This window comes from Anolis sagrei, chromosome 1 (genome assembly GCF_037176765.1).
Source record: "Anolis sagrei isolate rAnoSag1 chromosome 1, rAnoSag1.mat, whole genome shotgun sequence".
Classification (NCBI taxonomy): Eukaryota; Metazoa; Chordata; class Lepidosauria; order Squamata; family Dactyloidae; genus Anolis; species Anolis sagrei.
Window position 1 is genome coordinate 318,000,901 of NC_090021.1, and position 21,355 is coordinate 318,022,255.

The 21,355-nt window shown below is 36.3% G+C and overlaps 1 protein-coding gene across 4 annotated transcripts in view; it reads right to left on the minus strand.

Moving 5' to 3' along the window:
* Positions 1-21,355, minus strand: part of DICER1 (dicer 1, ribonuclease III) — a 65,291-nt gene that overhangs the window by 24,588 nt on the left and 19,348 nt on the right. For 3 of the 4 annotated variants that reach the window (XM_067462977.1, XM_067462975.1, XM_067462976.1), the window contains exons 2-17: positions 21,136-21,198; positions 19,178-19,282; positions 17,956-18,149; positions 16,123-16,285; positions 15,078-15,208; positions 14,188-14,322; positions 13,690-13,850; positions 13,245-13,413; positions 11,798-12,270; positions 10,194-10,326; positions 9,067-9,309; positions 8,116-8,270; positions 7,177-7,309; positions 6,472-6,547; positions 3,607-3,746; positions 1,268-1,447 (exon numbers count right to left, since the gene is read on the minus strand). In XM_067462977.1, coding sequence (XP_067319078.1) covers positions 1,268-1,447; positions 3,607-3,746; positions 6,472-6,547; positions 7,177-7,309; positions 8,116-8,270; positions 9,067-9,309; positions 10,194-10,326; positions 11,798-12,270; positions 13,245-13,413; positions 13,690-13,850; positions 14,188-14,322; positions 15,078-15,208; positions 16,123-16,285; positions 17,956-18,099 — 2,436 coding nt within the window. In that variant the 5' untranslated portion in view covers positions 18,100-18,149; positions 19,178-19,282; positions 21,136-21,198. The remainder of the gene's footprint in view (positions 1-1,267; positions 1,448-3,606; positions 3,747-6,471; positions 6,548-7,176; positions 7,310-8,115; positions 8,271-9,066; positions 9,310-10,193; positions 10,327-11,797; positions 12,271-13,244; positions 13,414-13,689; positions 13,851-14,187; positions 14,323-15,077; positions 15,209-16,122; positions 16,286-17,955; positions 18,150-19,177; positions 19,283-21,135; positions 21,199-21,355) is intronic. The other variant, XM_060756042.2, reaches the window with a different exon arrangement.

Genomic DNA, 21,355 nt, shown 5'->3' on the forward strand with positions numbered 1-21,355 from the left:
TTTGATTGAAGGTGAACTATAAATCCCAGCAACTACAACTCCCAAATGTTAAGATACTATTTTCCCCCATACTCCACGAGTGTTCACATTTGGGCATATTGAGTATTTGTGCCAAGGTTGACCCCGATCCATCATTGTTTGTGTCCACAATGATCTCTGAATGTAGGTGAACTACAACTTCAAAACCAAAGGACACTGCCCACCAAACCCTTCCAGTATTTTCTGTTGGTCGTGGGAGAACTGTGTGCCAAGTTTGGTTCAATTCCATCGTTGGTGGGGTTCAGAATACTCTTTGATTGTAGGTGAACTATAAATCCCAGCAACTACAACTCCCAAATGACAAAATCATTTTTTGTGTGAAGGACATACATTGGGTTGTTAGGTGTCTTGTGTCTAAAATTGGTGTCAATTCCCCCAGTGGTTTTTGAGTTCTGTTAATCCCACAAACAAACATTACATTTTTATTTATATAGAAGTGTGGGTCTTTGTTTTTTGATTTGGGGGGGGGGGTTGCACTGCAAATAATATATGTGCAGAGTGCATAGGAATTCATTCATGTTTTTTTTTTCAAATTATAATCCGGCCCCCCAACAGTTTGCGGGACTGCGACCCAGCCCTCTGTTCAAAAAGTTTGGGGACCCCTGCTCTAGCCCATGAACAGGGTTTTCACTTTATATTTAAAATGTACTTTAATTATATTGATACCTTCTCAAAGAACAAGAAAGTATAAGCTACAGAAGGCATGACAAATTTTGGACCTCTTAGTGTTTTGGACTTCAACTTCCTAACACCCAGTAGGAATTGTGAGAGTTAAAGTCCAAAACATCTGAAAGTCCGAAGTTTGCCCATGCCTGAGCTACAGGGTGATCATTGGCATATATGTATGTAATACTGTTACTTCCCCTGAGATACATAACAGCAGCCTTTGGTATTTGTTTCATTATTGCAAATATTTCTATTTTACAGACTACTTGCAAATCCAGTTACAAGTTACCATGGGAAGCCACAATAATATTGTAAATTAAGCTACTGCTATGTATTGCAACACTATTTCAGTAAAAAGAACTTTAATAATACAGCCATTAAAAAGGACCAATTGTGCACTAGAAAATATTTTGGTGAGGGCCAAATAAACAATATGAAAAGAAAAAAAATCATGTATAAAACGACCTTGTGTTAGGAAAACATTTGCATGCTTCCAAATGTGGGAGAACCTAAAGGAAACAAAAAATAGGGACAGTAAATGCACAAATACATATTTAGCTACCTGAGGTATAGGTTTGGCTGTCAGTATTCCAAAACATCTTGCTGTATCTTCAGGAGGATACAACTTTCGCCGCCTGAAGTTGAGCTCATCAGGTAGTGGGGTAGTTAATACCATTCCAATAACATAAAGGTAACAAGGTTGGTCAGGTTTCGGGTAGCTCTCTTTTAAGCACTCTGGAATCTATAGAATCAGCATATGTTTACATTTTTAATTGTAGATTTTCTTAGGATTTCTAAATATGTGACAACATTACCTTTTTATACAAGTATTTCAAAATGAAAAAGACATCAAGAGGAAGGAATAAGTGATCATTTTTCAGTCACTTTGTGCAAAAACAAAACTTTTCAGTCACTAGAAGCATGATTTATGCTTCATAACGAACAATTTCTACTGCCCAAGATTTCTGCACAGATGACCTCAGTAACAACGATGTAACAGTAATTCTGCCACAGCAGTGAGAAAGAAAATAGCCCAAAATAAATGAACAAAAAGCAGTGACAATAGAACAAACTGCTTATTTGAGCTGATATTTCAGGACTATTTAAAACACTTTGGAACAAAAATGCAGGGTATGACTTTTTTCAATGAAGCAGCTTTTAACCAACCATTTAAAAAGTGACAGTGTTAACATTCATATGTCAAAGTAATCTTTTTGCATTGTAAAAAACCTAAGGGAATAGCTGTGACTCAGTGGCAAAACACGTGCAAAAGAATTCCAGGTTGTGTACCCAATCTCTCAACTCTGGTCTGAAACCGTGAAGAGGCATTAAAGAACAAGCGTATGGATCTAACTTGGGAAAAGGAAACTTCCTATCTTTTGTTAATAAAGTAGTTTCAGATGATGCGGCAAAGTAATGTGAACAAAAACAGCTAATGACTTATGTTTCCCATTAGCTGTCAGCAACCTAGAATGTGAAATGCGTTTTCACCTCCTCTGCGTGCATCTCTTAAGCTGAGGAGCTGAAACAGTTGGGCAAAGTACTTTCCTCTCCTCTGTAATACTATCACATCAAAAACGACTTGTTTTTCTACTAAACAGATATCAACAATACTGTATTTGAACAGATCAAGAAAGGATACAAGTATTACTTTTTCTGTAATAAGCATGACATGAAAGAAATAAGAATGTCCTTGTCATGTTTTCATCCAGACATAGACTAACTCTAGGACAAAGTTAACTTCAATAAGACTACTGCATTACATTGTTTCAGGAAATACTTTTTCTCCTATGAACAAGAATATGAAAACCCCCTGTTTTTATTGCTCTAGGACTGTTTAAATATGCAAAAGGAGAAAAGACCAGCTGATCTGAGTAACTTGATCTGAATATTCATCTCAGATCAAGTTAATTCGACTCCATGGTCACAGAATATTTTTGCTTGTGTCTTCATTGCCCCCAGCTCCTCCAGTTGCAGAAATTGGAGGAGAAAAAAAATCCAGTCTCTCAGCCTATATAATTGTGTCTAACCTTCCACATTTCATGGGACTAAGGTTGCAGGACCCCCACCAATCTGGAAAAACAGCAAATAAAAAATCATTTTTTAATACTCAAGACAAAACCTCTTTAGGAATCTCTAGGTCCTCCAGCACAACTCTGTGATCAATTCTAGAAATTGATAATAGAATCATTCTGGCAGATCAGCAAATGCCTCAAGGAATATTCCCTTTAGGTATAAACCTTATGGCCCTCTGGTGGCGCAGCGGGTTAAACCGCTGAGATGCTTAACTTGCTGATCAAAAGGTTGGTGGTTCAAATCCAGGGAGCATGGTGAGCTCCCGCTGTTAGGGTCAGCTTCTGGCAACCTAACAGTTTGAAAACATGCAAATGTGAGTAGATCAATTGGTACCACTTTGCCAGGAAGGTAACAGCACTCCATGCAGTCATGCCGGCCACATGCCCTAGGAGGTGTCTATGGACAACGCCAGCTCTTTGGCTTAGAAATGGAGATGAGCACACCTCCCCCCAGAGTCGGACCCGAATAGACTTAATATTAGCGGAAACCCTTACCTAGAAACCTTAATGTGCAACTCTATTGTCAACTTCTCATAAAAGTTGACTACAGTCATGATGGAATGACCTAGATTCCTAATCAAGTCTTCATAACTGAAACATACAAATATGGAGAGCTAACTGTACTGTTATTGTGTGGGACAAGACACCTTCCCTCAAATAATTCGGGAAATAATTGTGTTGTATACATAGCTTTCTGTAGGATCTTAAGTTTCCACAGCTATAGTTTATTCATGTTTCGACTTTGCCATACAAATCAGAAGTAACAGACAACGCAATTAAACAGCACAGTCTATCACACACAGTGAGGGCACTGAACTATACTAACAGCTTTAGGGTAGCATTGCCTTCGTTTTGTAGAGCCCGGCCTCCCTGGAACACTGGTTTCTTCTTCATCATGCAAATCAAGTTCCTCCTCATATTTCACTGTCTCTTTTCCAACAGGCATCAAGTGGTCATCCAGCTCACCTAAAATAATTGACAAAAGGACAAGTTATGGATTTAGAAACAATACCTTAACTAAAGTAAAATCTTCTCATTTAGCAAATAATTTGGTATATAAGGCTTAGAATAAACATGCTGGAACTGTGACATTTGGGTGACCTCAGTAAACTTTCCGTGTACACCTTGCATTACCTACAATCTGAAGATCTTAAAGTTCCTAATCTTGTTTGAGGTAATGAAGGTAAAACCTTCTATACACATACAAAAGAACACACAAAAAAATTAAAAATAATCTCCTTTTTGTTGAAAATGACACAGAATTTAATTTCCTGTACCAAGAGCTCAAGGAAGGCTACCTAGGTTTAAATTACTGAGAAAGTCTCTTCATGATTCTCAGATGTTAAATTAATTCTGTTAAATGTTTTTTGTTCAGAGAACCACATATCACAGTCAATAATCTTTACGGGGATCATTTTCATATTTACTCTGAAGCAAGTTCTATTAATTTAGGATTTTCTTCTAAATCACTGTAAACAGAATTGCACTCTTTTGAAACATACTAACTTGGATCCAGATTTGTAAAGATATAAATCCATTTGCACAATTCAGACTTGTTTTCCTGGTCCTTTCTACAGGACTGTTTCATGACCCTCCCCCAAACCTACTGGAACAGTAGCGGGGGGAGGGGGCGCACAGGGGTGCTTGTATATCAGATGTGTTGTAAAGGATCAGGGATCATAAACTTAGACATCTTGCATCTGTTCTACAGCAGTTGCATTTGGGTTGGAGTGAGGAGATGCAAGATGCTACATAAGGGACGTATAGCAAAGTCTGATTGTTTAAGCTCATCATCATCACAGGCTATCACTCAGGGCCGAGCATGATTGTCTTCCAAGGATAGAGTCTTGGTGGTAGGTCCGTAAGTGATTGTAGAGACCTATTCTGGATCTGCATGGTCTTTCACAGCGAGGGCATACATTTCCAGATGGAAGGCAGTCATTACAAGTGTTTGTTTTACACATCTGCCTCTAGGTGCATTTTTTTTCCTTTCGTTCTCTTTTCATGCCTCTTCAAAATCTGTTACATAGTTGGTAACAGCTGACCTCCAGTTAGAACGCTCAAGTGCCAGGGCTCCCAGTTCTTGGTGTCATTCCACTTTTTTTGTAGGTTAGCTTTAAGCCCATCTTTAAATCTCTTTTGCTGTCCTCCGACTCTATTGAATGCCTACAAAACATGGACCATCTACAAATATCACTCTCAATTTCTGGAATGAGTCCATCGGCGCTGTTTTCAAAAAATCCTGCAAATCCCATGGGAAATCTGGTGGATATATATGCCAGTATTCTGGAAGCAAAGACCACCAGCATGGAAGTCATTATTCTCTGCCATCAACTTCGCTGAACTGGCCACATTGTCCAAATGTATAAGTCAGAAACAATTTGAGGATACAGCAACAACTCCTTAATTTAAAATGCATGTACTGGCAAGCACATTTTAGATACATGTAACAACGAAGATAATATTTACAGGGCAAACAATGAAGAGGCTGTTTTTTTCTATTCTCTAAAAAACAGGATCCAATACAGGTGGCTCTGTTGGTTTCATCTGCAAATTGAGAAACTCAGCCAGGTTGAGCACCTGCTCTGTATGTACATGTATGTTCCCCCAGGGGCTCTCATCTCCCACAGCAGCATATGGTGAAGAGTACACTATCTCTAGGGATGACAATGATGAATCAGTTTCACAATCCATTCGGTATCCATGGAAATTTGGGAGTAATTACAATCCAATTCTGTCATCTTGCCACTGATACCTGAGAAAGGGACAGGTTGGTCACTTGAGTAGAAGTTTGAGATGTAGATGGCATGACGGATAGCTACAAAAGAAGTTGCAGACATTACTGTTACTGAGCTTCTGGTCCAGCATGATGCTGCAATAGCAGTTGCAAGTGAGCAGAAATTTCAAGAAATTCCAAGAAATGAGGTCTTCTGCTTGGTTCCTGAGATGGATGGTTGCTTGTGTTAGTTTTCATTCCTCCATTTCTTCTCATGAAAAAGAGTGAGAGTATGTTCATTTTGGTGGATGATCTGAAAGTTGATAGTCCAAAGACTATCCAGAAATCAGTCTACTATATGTTTCCGAAACAGTAGAGCTGCATAGTAGAATCAGAGGTGCTGAAGCTGGTGAGATATGCGCTGCTATCAAAAGTGTTGGAATTGATGGTATCAGAACTGATTGGTACTCAGCTGAATATAGTGAATCCATCTTGGCTGCATTTGATTCAACAGAGTGCGCAACGCTAAAAAGTTCCTAAGGGTTTAAGTGCAAATGAATTGTTCAGTTTTTCAAAGCTTACCTAATAATACTATGACAGTATCAACAACTCCAAAAATGTGGGAGTCGCTCAAACAATATAACCAACAGGGATGCCTATCTGTTACCAGAACCTTTGACCCTCAACTGTAGCACTATGTAAATAGGATAGCTGAAATCATAAAGTGAACACACTGCCACCAAGGAAAGAAAAGGGGAATAAATGCTGATGGAGATGAAGAGAGATGATGGACAAACATGTAGAAGCAGAGAACAATGGAGAGTTCTACATAGAATTTTCTTTTTAGCTGAAGGAAAAATGTGAAGAAAAAAATGGTAGGGAATTATGATGAAAGCACAGGAACAGGAGTGACCCATTTGTATAAATCAAAGATACCATTAAGAAGAAATGTTTCTTGTTTTCAAAACTGCTTACCAATTTTATGCAATTTTTCACAGCAAATAAGAGCAACAACTCTCTCTGCCAGTCTTGTACAACCCATTGGAGGACCCTAGAAATAAAATGTGAAGCAATAATTAAATTTAACCTGAAATGACATATTGTAAATAACCTCCCCCCCCCCATTCACTCAAACACAAAAGTGCAACTGGAAGATTTGATAATACAGTAAAGCACAGAATAGAAAATAGCTGTTTATGCAAATCAAACTTGTTTCTAGCACTACTATACCAAAAAGTACATATTTCAAGCCAACATCGAAAAATAAAGTAAGTCATTTTCTATTCCAGAATCCATCAGCTCTGGGCTGAAACAGTTGCTGACAGGGTTCACACCAGATCTTAGCCCTCCTATCCCAAAAGAACGCTAAAATAGTGCTATTCAAATATGCTAGCCTGGAGGAAACGGGAAGATAAGAAGGCACACATTCTTTCCACAGTTCCTCCTCTGCAATGTACACATTGTAGTATTTCAGGCAGTTTTAAGTATACATGCTTCTTAGATCATGTTTCAGCTGAAGTGGCACTAATTAGCTGGCTTAGCCAAAGGAGAGTATCTGTTAGCAAAATATTAACAACTGAAAAAGATAAAAGGCATCATAAATCTGTGGGAAAACATAAGAATGTAGCACTTGGAACACATTCAAATAATAAATTAGCTTGCAAAAGTTGAAGTACTTACAACTATTGATACTCGAAGAGGAGAATTGATAGGCAGATAAAGAGTGGAATAAAATGTGTTGTCAGGGAGTTCTCTTGTTTTGCATTTAGGAGCCAGATGAGTAAAAGGATCACTGGGCAATCTAGCACAGTACCTGTTTGACAAAAGTTTTTTTTTTTAAAAAAAAATTGATTGTTTGGAGACGAAACACATATCTACACATCTTAGTTTATTATATATTGTTATTATTTATTGTTAACACCCAACAGGGAGCAAAAGGAGCCAATTGTTTACACTTATTTATAAGATTTTTGGGCTTGGTACAAATAAATAACATTTTACTGCATGGGGATAAATTAATTAAGGGAAAATTAATTAAGTTGTGGGGACACCAAATTATCTCATCAACACCAAACCTATTTACATACTGTAAAATACTATGGAAATGAAAATCTCCTTTGAGCAAGACAGCAGACATACTTGTCAGTCTATACCAGTGAATGAAGCATTGTGGGGGCAAAAAGAGAATACTTTTTTTACTGTTATCTGGATGAGATAAAACCAAATGTATTTATTCAAGTTTACTGAAAATAAAGCCTAGTAATGATTACTATCACTACTGGGGATCTGATTGGATTGGGTTCTGTCTATGGACCACTATATTCTTCTCATTACAGTATACCATTGAAAATATAAAAATATTTTTCTGGATCCTCATCCAATAAACAAAAATGGATAATTAAAATTATACAATAGATACAGATACAATGGCCTTAGATCTTAGAAGATGGGCAATATGTAGCACAACTACAAACACATATGTTGTCTCAAATTCAGGCACCATTCCTAACAGATCAAGACATTAGTAATAAGAAAACGAATTTATGTCCCATCAGTTATTGAGCTGAAAAGAAACTGAAAATATGTTTGAAGTGAAATAGAAAAAAGCATTAGCCATACCTATTAATGTGTCCAATAGCTGTGTTTATTGTGACTCGTGGACCTCCATCTTCTGATCTCAAAACATATGGTGGAAAGATGTCATCATCATCTATAATAGGTTCACTTTCTGTTTCATTATTATCTACAGACTTTGAACATTTGTTCCTCAGAATCTTTAAAGGGATTAGAGAAAATAGTAAGATCATGCTATGCAAGTTAGCAATTGTATAATTTTTAAACAAAGCAACAAGAATGAGAGATACTTGCAACAACCAGCTCTTAGGAAAACCTATCATGAACATAGCATTGGACTATTATATGTGGGATTTCATTAAGTTCATTTCTAGCTGAAATTCCTTACTATCTTCTAAAAATGGGGTAATTGCCTTGGTGCTCACACATGGAAATGAACACAGACAAACAGTACACTCCAACTGGGACTGAATCAATGGCAGAATCACAATCTACTAATGAAAAGCTTTGCAGGATCCGCAGGCGAAAAACGAAACAGGTCTTCGCGTGCTTACTGATAGTTGTATTTTATTCTTTAAACAGGATTTATGGTTATCCTGTTCTAAAAAAGCAAAACATGTTTTGTCACTTATATTATTGATTGGAGATCCAAACACAGAGTGCATTAAAAATGACCAGACAACTTAAATTAACATTAAAACCCTGGTCATTGTATCTGAAAGTTTTTATCTTTCATTCTTCCTCTCTCTCTTTTTTTAAAGGCTACTCCATCACTTTTTATGCAACTAAAAGGTTAGTTTGGGACAATATAAAGATAAAATAAGTCTGACAAAGACTTTGAATTTTAGAAAGCGGCTTTATTTGATCTTTATTTTATTCCTTCTTTATTTCCCACTGAATCTTCTATAATCTTCCTGCAGTTCCTCCAGCCCTGATTTCCTCTTTGATCTGAGATAGGCATGCCCTTTCTGACCCACATATATCTTTGTTACATACCTTCTCAATTGCTTTGTAGGTTTTGAGATCTTCTTCAAAATGTTTAATTTTGTCTGAATCTGCTAACATGATGTAATTTGAAATAGGTGCCCTGGCTCTTCCTTTGGATTGCACATAGGAACGGTATTCTGTGGGCAAATCAAAACGAACCACCAAATTGCATTTTGGTATGTCAACACCCTCTTCCACAATACTAGTTGCAATCAGCAAGTTGGTCTCGTGGGCTCGAAATTTTCTAAGGACCTACAAAAATAATCAAGAAGATATATTTCTAAGACCAATTATACAACAGCTTGATAATACTGAATAAATATTTCCAAACTCAACAAAACAAGTAGGTCTACAAACCTGCTCATAATTCATTGGTTAGTAAAAACAGGCTTTAATCAGAAAACCATTCAGAGAATTTTAAAGAATTATACTTCTAGAAAATTATCTTCCTTGTTATTCTACTTCCATCTTACTTCCTTCTCTTTTTCAATTTCTTTGTTTTAAACTAAAGTTGCATCAATTTAATAACGTCTCTGAATAATTTAATTCATGCCTGGCTGCTAAATGTCCCACACAGTCTCTCTAACTTCTAGATGTATTTTGGCTTGATCCAACAATGCATGATCCAACAATGAGAGAATAGTCAGACATATCAAACTTATAAATAAAATATATTTTCTACCTGTATTTCACTGGTATATAAATTTGAAAGGTTTTGTTTATAAATGGTTGCATGTTTCTTGCCATTAAATTACATGCCACTTTCATTAAAGTAAGAAGAGGACACTTCTATAAGTCAATCTGTCAATCTGTTATCAACATTTTGGAGAACAGATAATTTTAAACATCAAATAGATAGGTGCATATTCCACTGCACTTTTAGGATATATTTCCACCGAAAGCAGCAAAACTATAGGTATCAACGACATTTGATCTGTACAACAATATGATTTTTATGTTTTAAAACTCAGGTACAACTTGTATCAGAAATTAAAGCAATTATTTCTATCTGTTGTTCCAGAAAAAAGAATGTCAAGAAACAGAATTTTGAGACAGGGACTTTCCAAAGCTTGGTGAAGGTTCCAAATGTAAGAAAATACACAGCAGTTTAGGACAATTATGCTAATTAAAGTTACCTCTTCCTGCTTTCGAAATTCTACTTCCATCTGTTTGCTACGGGGCTGGTTCTTTCCAATGCCATGTCCAGTTATAAAATTGCTGCTGATGTAAGCCAGCTCTGGGTCTTGCTTGCCAGCTTCTTTTATCAACCTAAATGTACACATTTTGAACATTATATATAGTTGAGAAAATGTACACTAAACTTGTGGATGTCAACACTATCAACAACAAAATTGACTATCTTGCCAGTATACTAGCATCATGGCAGTATCCACATTCACTTATTTTTTTTTTCATAATACTGTAATTGAACAAGAAAAAGTTTTAACACATACACTTAAGGTGCATCAAGGGCTCCACAGAGCACACTTTGAGAACCACTGGTGTAGTGTGAAACACCCATTAGCTCAAAATTATTCTCACTCCATGAATGGAAAGTTCATGAACATCCCAAAATACATAAGCAGACAAAATATAAATAAGAAAGCTTCAAGAATGTAAACTATTTTGCGGATAAACTTATTTTAGTTTTATCCCAACGCAATGACTTGAGACAGTTGTTGTCTATTGCTGGGGTGATACAACTGATATCAGGTCAAATTCTAATCCAACAGTCCTCATGCTGCAACCTGGAGTTAGAGGCAACTCTGGAGTAGGATACCAAATCGATACTTGCTTTTCATATAGTCAAATACTACAATGTTTTCCCTGAAAATATTCAGCCTAGGTTGGCTACTTCTCAAGCTTTCCAAAGGATCACATTAACCAGTAAACATCATGGATACTAATATATGCTAATCAATAAACTTTTATGGGAGAGACTCCAAAGTATTTATATACAATTTCCTAAACAGCAAAATCATCTGTTCCCTTGCTCCTCATGGCCATACTAATATCAGACAGCCCCTTTGGTTCTCAGTGCACTAGAAAGTGAGTGTGTGTGCATCATCCCTGGAGAGATTGGGAACCATGTTTTTATCAGTGCATCAAACAACTTCTTTTTTTTGTCTCCTGCATTGCTCCTCCTTACTGCTGGCTGAAGCAGTATCCTGCTTTGTGTGGTAGGCACAATGCTGTCTTCTGTATACTAAAATGTAAATATTTACAATTGAAAACCAGCATAATTTCCAGAAAATACTGATGTGTTGGTACCTTAAGGAGCTTTTTCCATATAAAGCACAGAGTCTGAACTCCTCACAGAGAATCACTGGTTGTGGTGGGGAGTGGGAGAGCAGGTAGCCTAGGATGGGTCAGCAGATGATCTAATATACTAGTTTTGCATCTAAAAATTGTTTGGTGGGGGGAGGAGACAAGACATTGCTGTTAACCTTGGACTTCTTAAAAATCCAGTTGAATGGATGCATCGTGGCCCTGATTTTAAGCTTTCACTCAACCGAGGAAGGGACTTCCACCTTTGCTCTATAAGCCTTTGCCCCTGCCCCCACTCCCAGCAGAACAGCATGTACTGCATGTCTTTTTGATACACACAATGCAGACCTCTTTAGCCAAGATCACAGTGACCCAGATTTGTGAGTCATAGAAAACACAAAGAAGAAACACTCACAAACTAATCAAGATTTCATATCTAACAATGCTATGACATTTTATTCAGAAACCATACCTGTTTAAAACAACTGCTGTGTATCTTCTTTCCACAAAAATAATTCCACATAAGATGTTAGTAAAGGGAGAAGGAAAATTAGTCTCTGTTTTCTCTTTCTCCTCTATTTCTTCATCTTCCTCATCATCTTCAGAATCGCTCCAAGAGACATAGTTATCCTGATTCCTATTATTATACCACTCAACACTTTCAAATTGTTGTCGTTCATACGGCTTATATTTACGTAAGATTTCAAGCAGTTTTATTACTTTTGGGGTTACAAATTTCAGATCAAGTGAAGCAGGTGAGAAGTGCTCTTCACAGAGTGCATGTATTTTCCTTAGAAAAGTATCTGTAAACAATAGAAATTTCCTGTGCAGCTCCTCTTGCTCATGTTTAATGTACTTCTGCAGTTCTCTCACCATCATCCCAGCGACTTTATCTGCACACCAGGGTCCCAGAACAAGCAACACTGCCCGGCAGTCTGACAATATCTGAAAATAAATTCAATGTATCAGTCCTGTATAGCGTGATAGCAGCTCAGAGTTTATACTGGAGTCTTAAACTGTATATAAACATTGAATTCCTGAGGATTTACTTATTAATACAATACATACAGATGTATTTGCAAACCCAAGTCTGAACGGCATCTCTACGTGACCAGGGTTATATCAATTTGTTATTAGTTTGACAAATGTCTATAAAGAAGTGACCATTTGCAAGCTTGCTGTACAGATATGCTTATTTGTTACACTTTACCAGTTCTATAAAGATAAGATATATGTCAAATAGGGTTTCTGCAGGTATTCAGATCCCTTTTTGCAAGAGCATTTTCACTTTTGAAAAAGAATAATTCCCACTATTATTCATTTAATAATAATTTTTTTAAAAAACCTTTCAGAGAAATTGCCAGGCCAAAAAAACCCCAAAAGCATCAATACACCTATAGAATGGCTGAGGGATAATACAGAAAAATATCTAAGTATTTCCTGTAACTGGGCACACTTTTATTATTGCAGTATACAGCGTGTCTCCAAAGCAGAATTAGAAAACATTGATTCAGACTGATTCTAATGTTGTGGCAAACTACACTTGCTACAATTAGGAAATAAGGGAGGCAGTTGGAGCATCTTGGAGAAGATGGATGAGAAGTATGAGAAGAAAGTCTGATCGTGGTTGAAGTGGGCCACTCTTTGAGGTGGATTCTTTATTCTTCAAGTTTGAGCGACTTGCAGATTTACAACAAGACAAACTGTAAACATTGCAATCTTATTTTCCATATTTTCAAAATATTGGATTTGAGTTCTAAAAATGAATTTCCAAACTGATCACTCTTACCAGTAAATACAAAAAGTTACATTAAGAATATTTTTACATGGAAAGTTGCCATGAAAGTTACAGAATTATAATGTAGTTAATCAATCCAGTCAAGGACAAGAAGAATGCTATATAAACCACATGATTGTACCTGTTTAGAAATTAAGGTAGAATCTCTTTCTCTACAATGTACAGATATGTTGCAATCATTCAGAAAAGTAAGTGCATCATCCAGCTCAGTTAACAGTCTCTCATAGAGCCCACTTTTGTCAGCATATGGTCCACAATCCACCACAATTTCACAAGGCTGAGAAGTATACCTTTAATTCAAAAACAAAGAAAGAAAACACAACTTCTGTCAACCTTTCTTACAGCTGAGAATAGATACAAATGACTAAAACCCACAAATTTTAAATTAATATACTTGGGTTACAAAGACATTTGCTTTGCTTTGGCAAAATGAATTTAAAATATGAGTCTTTCAAGTATTTTAATAACTGTTTGAATGCAGAAAATATCCAGAAACATTTTGCTGTTTCCTGTATCTATCTTTTTTAATGGTATACAACATATAATACAAGATTACCAATACATACCTGTCCAAAACCACTAAATCCGTTGCTGTTTCAGCACTGCTCTTTAAAATTTTCTCTAGTTTTTGAATCTTCTCTTCTAATTCTGATGGATCACATTTGCCATTTAATATGGAAGCTGTTAATCCCAAGATTCGAGGGCATGATGGACAACTCTCACAAAGCTGGCAAATAAAACAGAATTGATTATGAGGCCACTAATTTCACCAGTTGCTTCACTGGGATTGTTTCAAAGAAGGCTATTAGCACTTAGAAAGCATGTGATATTCTATTCCAAACTTTCTTATTGCAGAACAATTCTTAACAAAGTGCTTTCCCATTTTCCCATTGCCTTCCAGAAGTGAAGATTTGATTAAATGTATATTCCCAATTATGGGAACATTCTGAACAATCACTTATGAAGGGACCAGAAATAACAGGTACCAAGGTAAAGTTAAATGTTAAGACTTTGGTTTGCCTGTTAACTTTTTATTAAAATGAAAAAACTGAATTACAATCTACCTTCATAATTGCTCGATAGGGGTGATCCTGGATTGCAAGATGGCACTCATCAAAAATAAGAAGATTAATGTTCGACAGGGATAAATGTTCACGTTTTAAAATATTCAAAGCAACTTGACAGGTCATAACCAAAACCTGCAATATGAAGGGATATAAGAGAAACACAATTGTTTATGATCTAAAAAAAGGCTTTCTTATTCTTAGCTATCTTTAATAAAAACAAAACATTACTTCTTCACTAGTACAGCAAATTCAAGTTCTAACAAAAATAATTATTTTGGTCTCTTACTGACACTTAAGCAGTTTTACAAAACTATATTTTAATTCTATCAAGAGGCAAATCAAGTGATGTGACCAAAATATTTCATCTACTTGAAACTAAGGACAAAACTAAACCTGCAGATGCTGTTAGAAACCAGAGCTTGAAAATGGTTTTAAAGACAAATGCACTGAGCTATCAATTACTGAAAGAAAGAAAAAAACTCAAACGTATTTGTGAGGAGAAAAGTAACATACTATCTTACTTATTGTTAACACTGGAGGGAGTGCTACTTTTAAAATATAGTCATTATAATAAGACAGGATGGTGGGGTTGTGTTAAGTGTTATTCAGAATGGTTATACTAATCTGCTTATATGTACTGAATGTCTATCACTTCTCAATGTCTGACATAATTTGCCAGTCCTTTCTGCACTTCAGTTCCCTCACAGCCTAGCCCTTAAGTATATTCCACAAAGAGCTACACTTCCAATGATGTGGAAAAAATGAGCTGGTATCTATGAGATCTTATGCTAATAAATCTGATTAATTTTCAAGGTGCATCACACTAACATGGAAGTTTACGTTATTACGTCAACATATAGTTTGTATGGTTTATTAATTCACGTTACCTGATATTTATCAAATTCTTGGTTCCATCTCTCCTTTGTCCATGCTTCAGTTATTTCTAAACTTGAATACTCTCCCACTTTGAGATCTGAATGGGTCCTAACAGTCGACACTTGCTGAGCAACCAAATTTGCTTTAAAAATAAAAAGAAGTTTAGATGGCAACGTGACTATTTTGAAATGGGTTCTTCAGCTTTTATTGAATAATATACAGATTATACCTATTTTACCTCAACATTGGAATGTTACAACTACAGAAAAGCACAGAGATAGGGATGCTGCTATGCTCCTTAACCCAGTGTGCAATTCTGACTTTGAGTGGGAGTAACTGAAATAGCATTCTAAGTATGTTCACCTGGACATGACTACAAACATACAGTGGTCCCTCACTTATCGTGGGTGTTACGTTCCAGGACCCCCCGCGATAAGTGAAATTACGCAAAGTAGGGACGCCCCCTCCCCTTCCCTCCTCACCCTCTTGACCTTCCTCTTCCTTCTCCTTGTCGATGCCTGGGCCTCCTGCCACCACTTGGGCCCCAAGACGTCACTGCCGCCTCCTCAATTGTGGGGCCCAAGAGGCGACAATAGGCCCAAGTGGTGACGAGGAGGAAGAGGAAGGTAAAGAGGAAAAGGAGGGAAAAAGAGCTGCCCCGGAGGGAAGAAGAAGCTTCGGCAAGAGGTCCAGGTGGCAACGACGTGCCTCTCTCTCTCTCACTCAGTGTTCCCTCGCTACTTAAATTCTTTAATTAAAAAAAAAAGAAAACCGCAAAACAGCGAGTCTCCGATAAGGAAACTGCAAAGTGGCGAGGGACCATTGTACTGCTTCTCCAGACCTTTATACTCAACAGGACCAGGTTTTTACTGTACTGAAGAACTCCATCCTATTATTTCAACCTTATGGTTGCCCGATAACAGAAAAGTGACTGGAAAAATAACCACTTAATTTCATTTATTGTTTTCTGAAAAATATTAATATTCCTTACTAGTTCCGTTTCACAATTAGTACATTTATCACCTTCCACTTGGTGAATTTATATTAGATCCTTACCTGAGTTGACCAAGAATACTGTTCTTTTCCCATTTTTGTTGAAGTCTCCCCTGATCTGATAAGACAGTTCTTTAATGAGTAGTACTGCAATAAAAGTCTTCCCTGAGCCAGTGTTTAAACAGACTATTGTGTTATGATCCAGAGCTGCTTCCAGCAGTTCTACCTATATCAGAAAAAAAATGCTTCGTTGTTTAAAATTCCCACAAACTACAGAGAGAGTATAGTTTTCATATTTTAAAAGTTCTCTATGGATGGGGTGCACAGCAGATTATGATTCTTATCCTAGAAACGTCCAATGAAACTTCAGTGGACAGATGGGTTGACACAAACAATTAAATGACTAATACAGACTAAGAAGAAAATGGTATGTCAAAATCAGCACCAGAAATATTGGCAAAAACTCAAGTTATGATTTTCCCACAAGATAAAATACAAAACATTTGTTTCTTAAATTATGTATCCCTGAACATTCTACTAATTTAGTTTTATGCTTTAGATCCTGAGGGTCTCTTCTGGCACCTAATAAGGAAGTAAAATTTAATATGATATAACAACAATTATTTTAAAATATAAGGAATTAATAATTTCGATTTATTCTAATTTCTTAGCCTTACTGTAACCTTAATTTTGGGAGTGGGGGTGTTTTGATACCCAAACTCTGCTATTCCATGCAGAGTTTTTGCCAAACAGCTGACATTATAATCGGTTTTCCTAGTTTTTCTACATTCATTGCAGTTGAATATCTGTTTGCTTTAATTATCTGACTAAACTATACTTTACTCTATGATTATTGATTGTATGATTCACAAACATGATTCTTTTATTTTCTCCAAGCCATTATCTGTGATTAAATAATAATTCTGATACCTCCAAGTTTAGGCTACAGTGTATGCAGCATACTATTTTTATTTACATTTTTCTTTTTAAAAAAAGACTCATAGAGGCTCACAATAAAACCAATACAATTAAAAGCAAAAAGTATACAAACACTAAAATGGAATTAGACACAAACAGTATTTCAAAAATACCCTTTTATACTTCTGCTCAGTTCAAATATTGCAGAACAACAATATTTGAACTGAGCAAATCTGACTTCAAAACCTCATAAACAAAGAAACTTGGCTACTTTATTCATTACAGCAGCTACTTTGTGCAAACGTTATGCAAACTTTTAGCCAAAGTTGCTTTATTATATTTGATATTTGACAAATTCAGACCTGGAGTTAAGTCCGGTCTCCCAGCTCTGTGCCTTTTACAACTGTCATGGCGATATCAGAAAATCAGTTATGATGAGACAGAAATTTAAGTGGATGTCAGATTTTGGCCTACATCAGTCCTTGCCATTAACTACACAGGCTAGGGTTATGAAAGTTGCAATTCAACAACACATCTCCTTGTCATTGCTCATGCTGTCATATCACCATAATAATAATAATAATAATAATAATAATAATAATAATAATAATAATAATAATAATTTATTTCCCGCTTTTCCATGAGAGCTGAGATGGGGTTCAGCATGATAAAACAGAAAACTATTAAAATACATATAACAAATGCACACAAGTAAAATGAAGATTAAAATTTCTGATAAAATATCAGCTAAAATCCACAAGTTAAAATTGACTGCATAGGTCTGCCAGACGAAATGGAGCATTAGTTGTATCTCTTCACTGTCTGTACCACCATCTACTGCAGAAGACACACAACTAGCAAATAAAAGAACGAAAACCCCCACAACAAAAGGTTGTCTATGCAGAAAGGTACATTAGCCATATCTAGCCTCCAAGAAACATCCAGACTTCAGAAAAATATTAGCATTACTGCTTGTACCTGATATTTTCTTGGTGTGTAAATGTTATCATGAATTGCTTCTTGTTGCCATGGTAGTCCAAAAAAAGGACCCATTGGGGAGGAAGCAGGGGTCATGAGCTGTAGTCCTGCCATACTGAGGGACTGCAAAGCAGGGCTACTCATTCATTCATCCAGTGTTTCTTTCATTGCATTTTTGTTGCAGCACAGCTTATCTAGGGATGAGGTAGAGAATGCATTTAAACCATTTCTTAATCCAAAGTTATGCTATTGAAGTACAGAGCTCAAACTTAAAAAAACTGAGTAAAATTGTAAATACAGTACAAAAGGAAAACTGGTAAGGTATAATATGATCTTATACCAACCACACAGGAATAATAATGATGATACAATAATTTTATTTTTATACCCTGCCTCCATCTCCCCGAAGGGACTTGGGGCAGCTTACAAAAGGACAAGCCCAACAAAACAGGTTAAAATAAGCATCAAAAAACAAGCAATATCAAACATCAATAAACATAAAATCAGAGAACATTATAAAAATAATTAAAAGCAATATCTTGGCTGAGCAAATAAAGTGCTGGGTTTGGTTCATAATTACTAAGTGCAATGAATTCTAAGTAGAGCCAGGGAAAGTGCGACAATTGGAGTGCTGGGCTAGGAGAGAAATGTCCTTAGGCTATTGAAGTGTTGGAAATGCCAGAAAGGGACCATGTTAAAATGCTGGATAGGTCGGGAAATTCTGTGGTGAACTGCCTAATCAAAGGTACATCATTCTTTATAGTGTTACAAAGAGACACTATTAGCTCTCGGCCGAACCAGAAGACCTCATATGAGTGGCACTGTCCTGTAACTTATCTCCATATTACATCAGTATTCTCCAATTTCAGTAAAGCCGCAAGTTTTTAAATCAAGGTAGAATTAACTTCTGTATTTATGTCAAAATGATTACATAAGGTAGATTAAATTTAAAGAAAACGGCACTCTCTAACTTAACTACTTTTAACTACTATTCCAATCCCCCCTCCCATTTTTGGCAACAAATGATCAATATGATTTCCAGACATGATTAGTACTGCAACATCTTTAAGAAATCGCAGAACTGGCCAGGTGGTTGCACATTGCCCACTTCTGGCTTATAACGTTATTCTACGTTTTTTCTTTCAAATAGGTGACTTTTTTGTTGAAGGCAACTGCAATGTTTAAACATAATTACTTGTGATATTAGCAATTTTTTACTTACTGTATTAATTTCTGTGACCTTTCTGTACATGTTTTCTGAGCTGCATCTTGACACCATTATAATCCGTTTGTAGGCTAATCACATTGTTGCCAAGTTCCTGCTCAACTGACACAATAAAATTATTAGAGCTATAATGTTATGAATAAGAGATTCAGCAATATTACTTTAGTCAAATCTGTAACTTCCGATTTTTGTATGCCATTTCTCAGTAAAACAGAATATTTCAATATTCCAATAATAATTATAATAAATCTGCGAGACAACTGCTAACTAAATCAATAGGGTGTAGGAAGAGAAGCAGGAATTAAACATTCACAATTCTATTTTTATTTACATTGATTTAATTTTTTATTACTCAGTCAAAGTAAGGATTTTTCATCTTCTTAATCAATTAAATAAATATGCTTTTGTTTTTAATAAATACTGTTTATTCTTGTCAATGACCTAAATCCAATTGCTAATCTCAATGAGAGCAGACATATTTAATCAATGACATTACACAAGTCTTGAGCTAACCTTCAGCAATTGATTCAATAGGTCTATTTTTGTTTGGAACTTGCAACTGAATTTAGGCCAACATATTACAAAATTCCAGTCTGCATTACTTGGAGTCATGCCAAATGTTTGGGTGAGAAATGTAGCAAAAGGTGACACTGCAAGAAGCACATAGATCTCTCCAAGAGAACAGCTCTATTGGGATACAAAACAAGGATGTCTTCTCTATCCTCTGAGTATGTGATGGCTGGACAACTTCAGAGGTAATTGGATGAAACAGATTTATCAGGATTCATTTCAGTCTAGTTTCATGCCAGGGTGAATTGCTCTGACCGACAACTTCTTCTGGGTGAAAGTAGGTGGGAAGGCTATTCCACTGATCTTTCAGAAGCTTCTGAAAGCACTGATCACGGTATCTTAATCCAACTGATGTAACTGTATTATAGTAATTTTACTTTTAATATGCAGGGTCAATTCCAAATAGTAGTACTAGAAGAAATCATGCCACAAGGTTTCATGTTGTTCTCAATGCTGTTCGCTACCTATACTAAACCACTGTATGAAGTTACAAAGATACCATGAATATACTGCTGACACTTGGCTTTCTATTTCAACTTCTTGTGAGTTGAAGTTGTACAGGCTCTTTATCAGTGCCTGGATGCTGCAATGGGTTGGTAGAGGACCAATAAACTGAAGCTCATTTCTGATTAGAATTAAATGATGGCATTCTAAATGCAGTCTAGGAAATAAGATACCTGCCCCAGGAATGGTTGCATTGCTTCTGGTACTCAGATTGAGAGTACTTCTAGACTAATCTTTTTCACTGGAAGCCCAAATAGACTAGGTGACTTGGGAGCACTTGGGGACACTTCTGACCAGTCTGCTAGCTACAACCTTTCCTGAATGGGGATAATTTAGCCACAATATTCCATACACAGTAGTTCACATAATGGTAAACTCTAGATTTTTTTTTGTTTTGGTCGTGTCAGGAGCAACTTGAGAAACTGCAAGTCGCTTCTGGTGTGAGAGAATTGGCCGTCTGCAAGGACGTTGCCCAGGGGACACCAGGATGTTTTGATGTTTTATCATGCTTGTGGGAGGCTTCTCTCATGTCCCTGCATGGAGAGCTGGAGCTGATAGAGGGAGCTCTTCTGCGCTTTCCCCAGATTTCAACCTGCAACCTGTCAGTCTTCAGTCCTGCCGGTACTGAGGTTTAACCCACTGTGCCACCAGGGGCTCCAGATCATAGACTATTATAATGTGTTTTGTCCTTGAAAGTGACCAGAGTACCATAAAGACAACATATACATAGTAATAAAAACATGCATTAATATCCAAACAATCAAAACATCAACATTAAAAAATCAATTAAAAAGCACACTTTCCAAACCAACTTGTGTGCAAAAGTTAAAATTAACTAAGAAGAAAGTTTTAGAATTATTTCAGAGGGGTTTTTTTTTTACCTTGAACCTGATATCGATATTTTCCAGACCCTCCACACCTGTAATTGTTTCAGCGTAAGTATCCTATAAAGTAACAAATAGTGCCATTTTAAAATACATGTGAATAAATTCCAAGAATGCTCTGCTGTATTTTTTTCTTACATCTAAGGTTTAGATTTAAAAAAAAAATAAAAACAACAACACACTACCCTTTAAACTTTAATGATCATGTTCTTTTTGG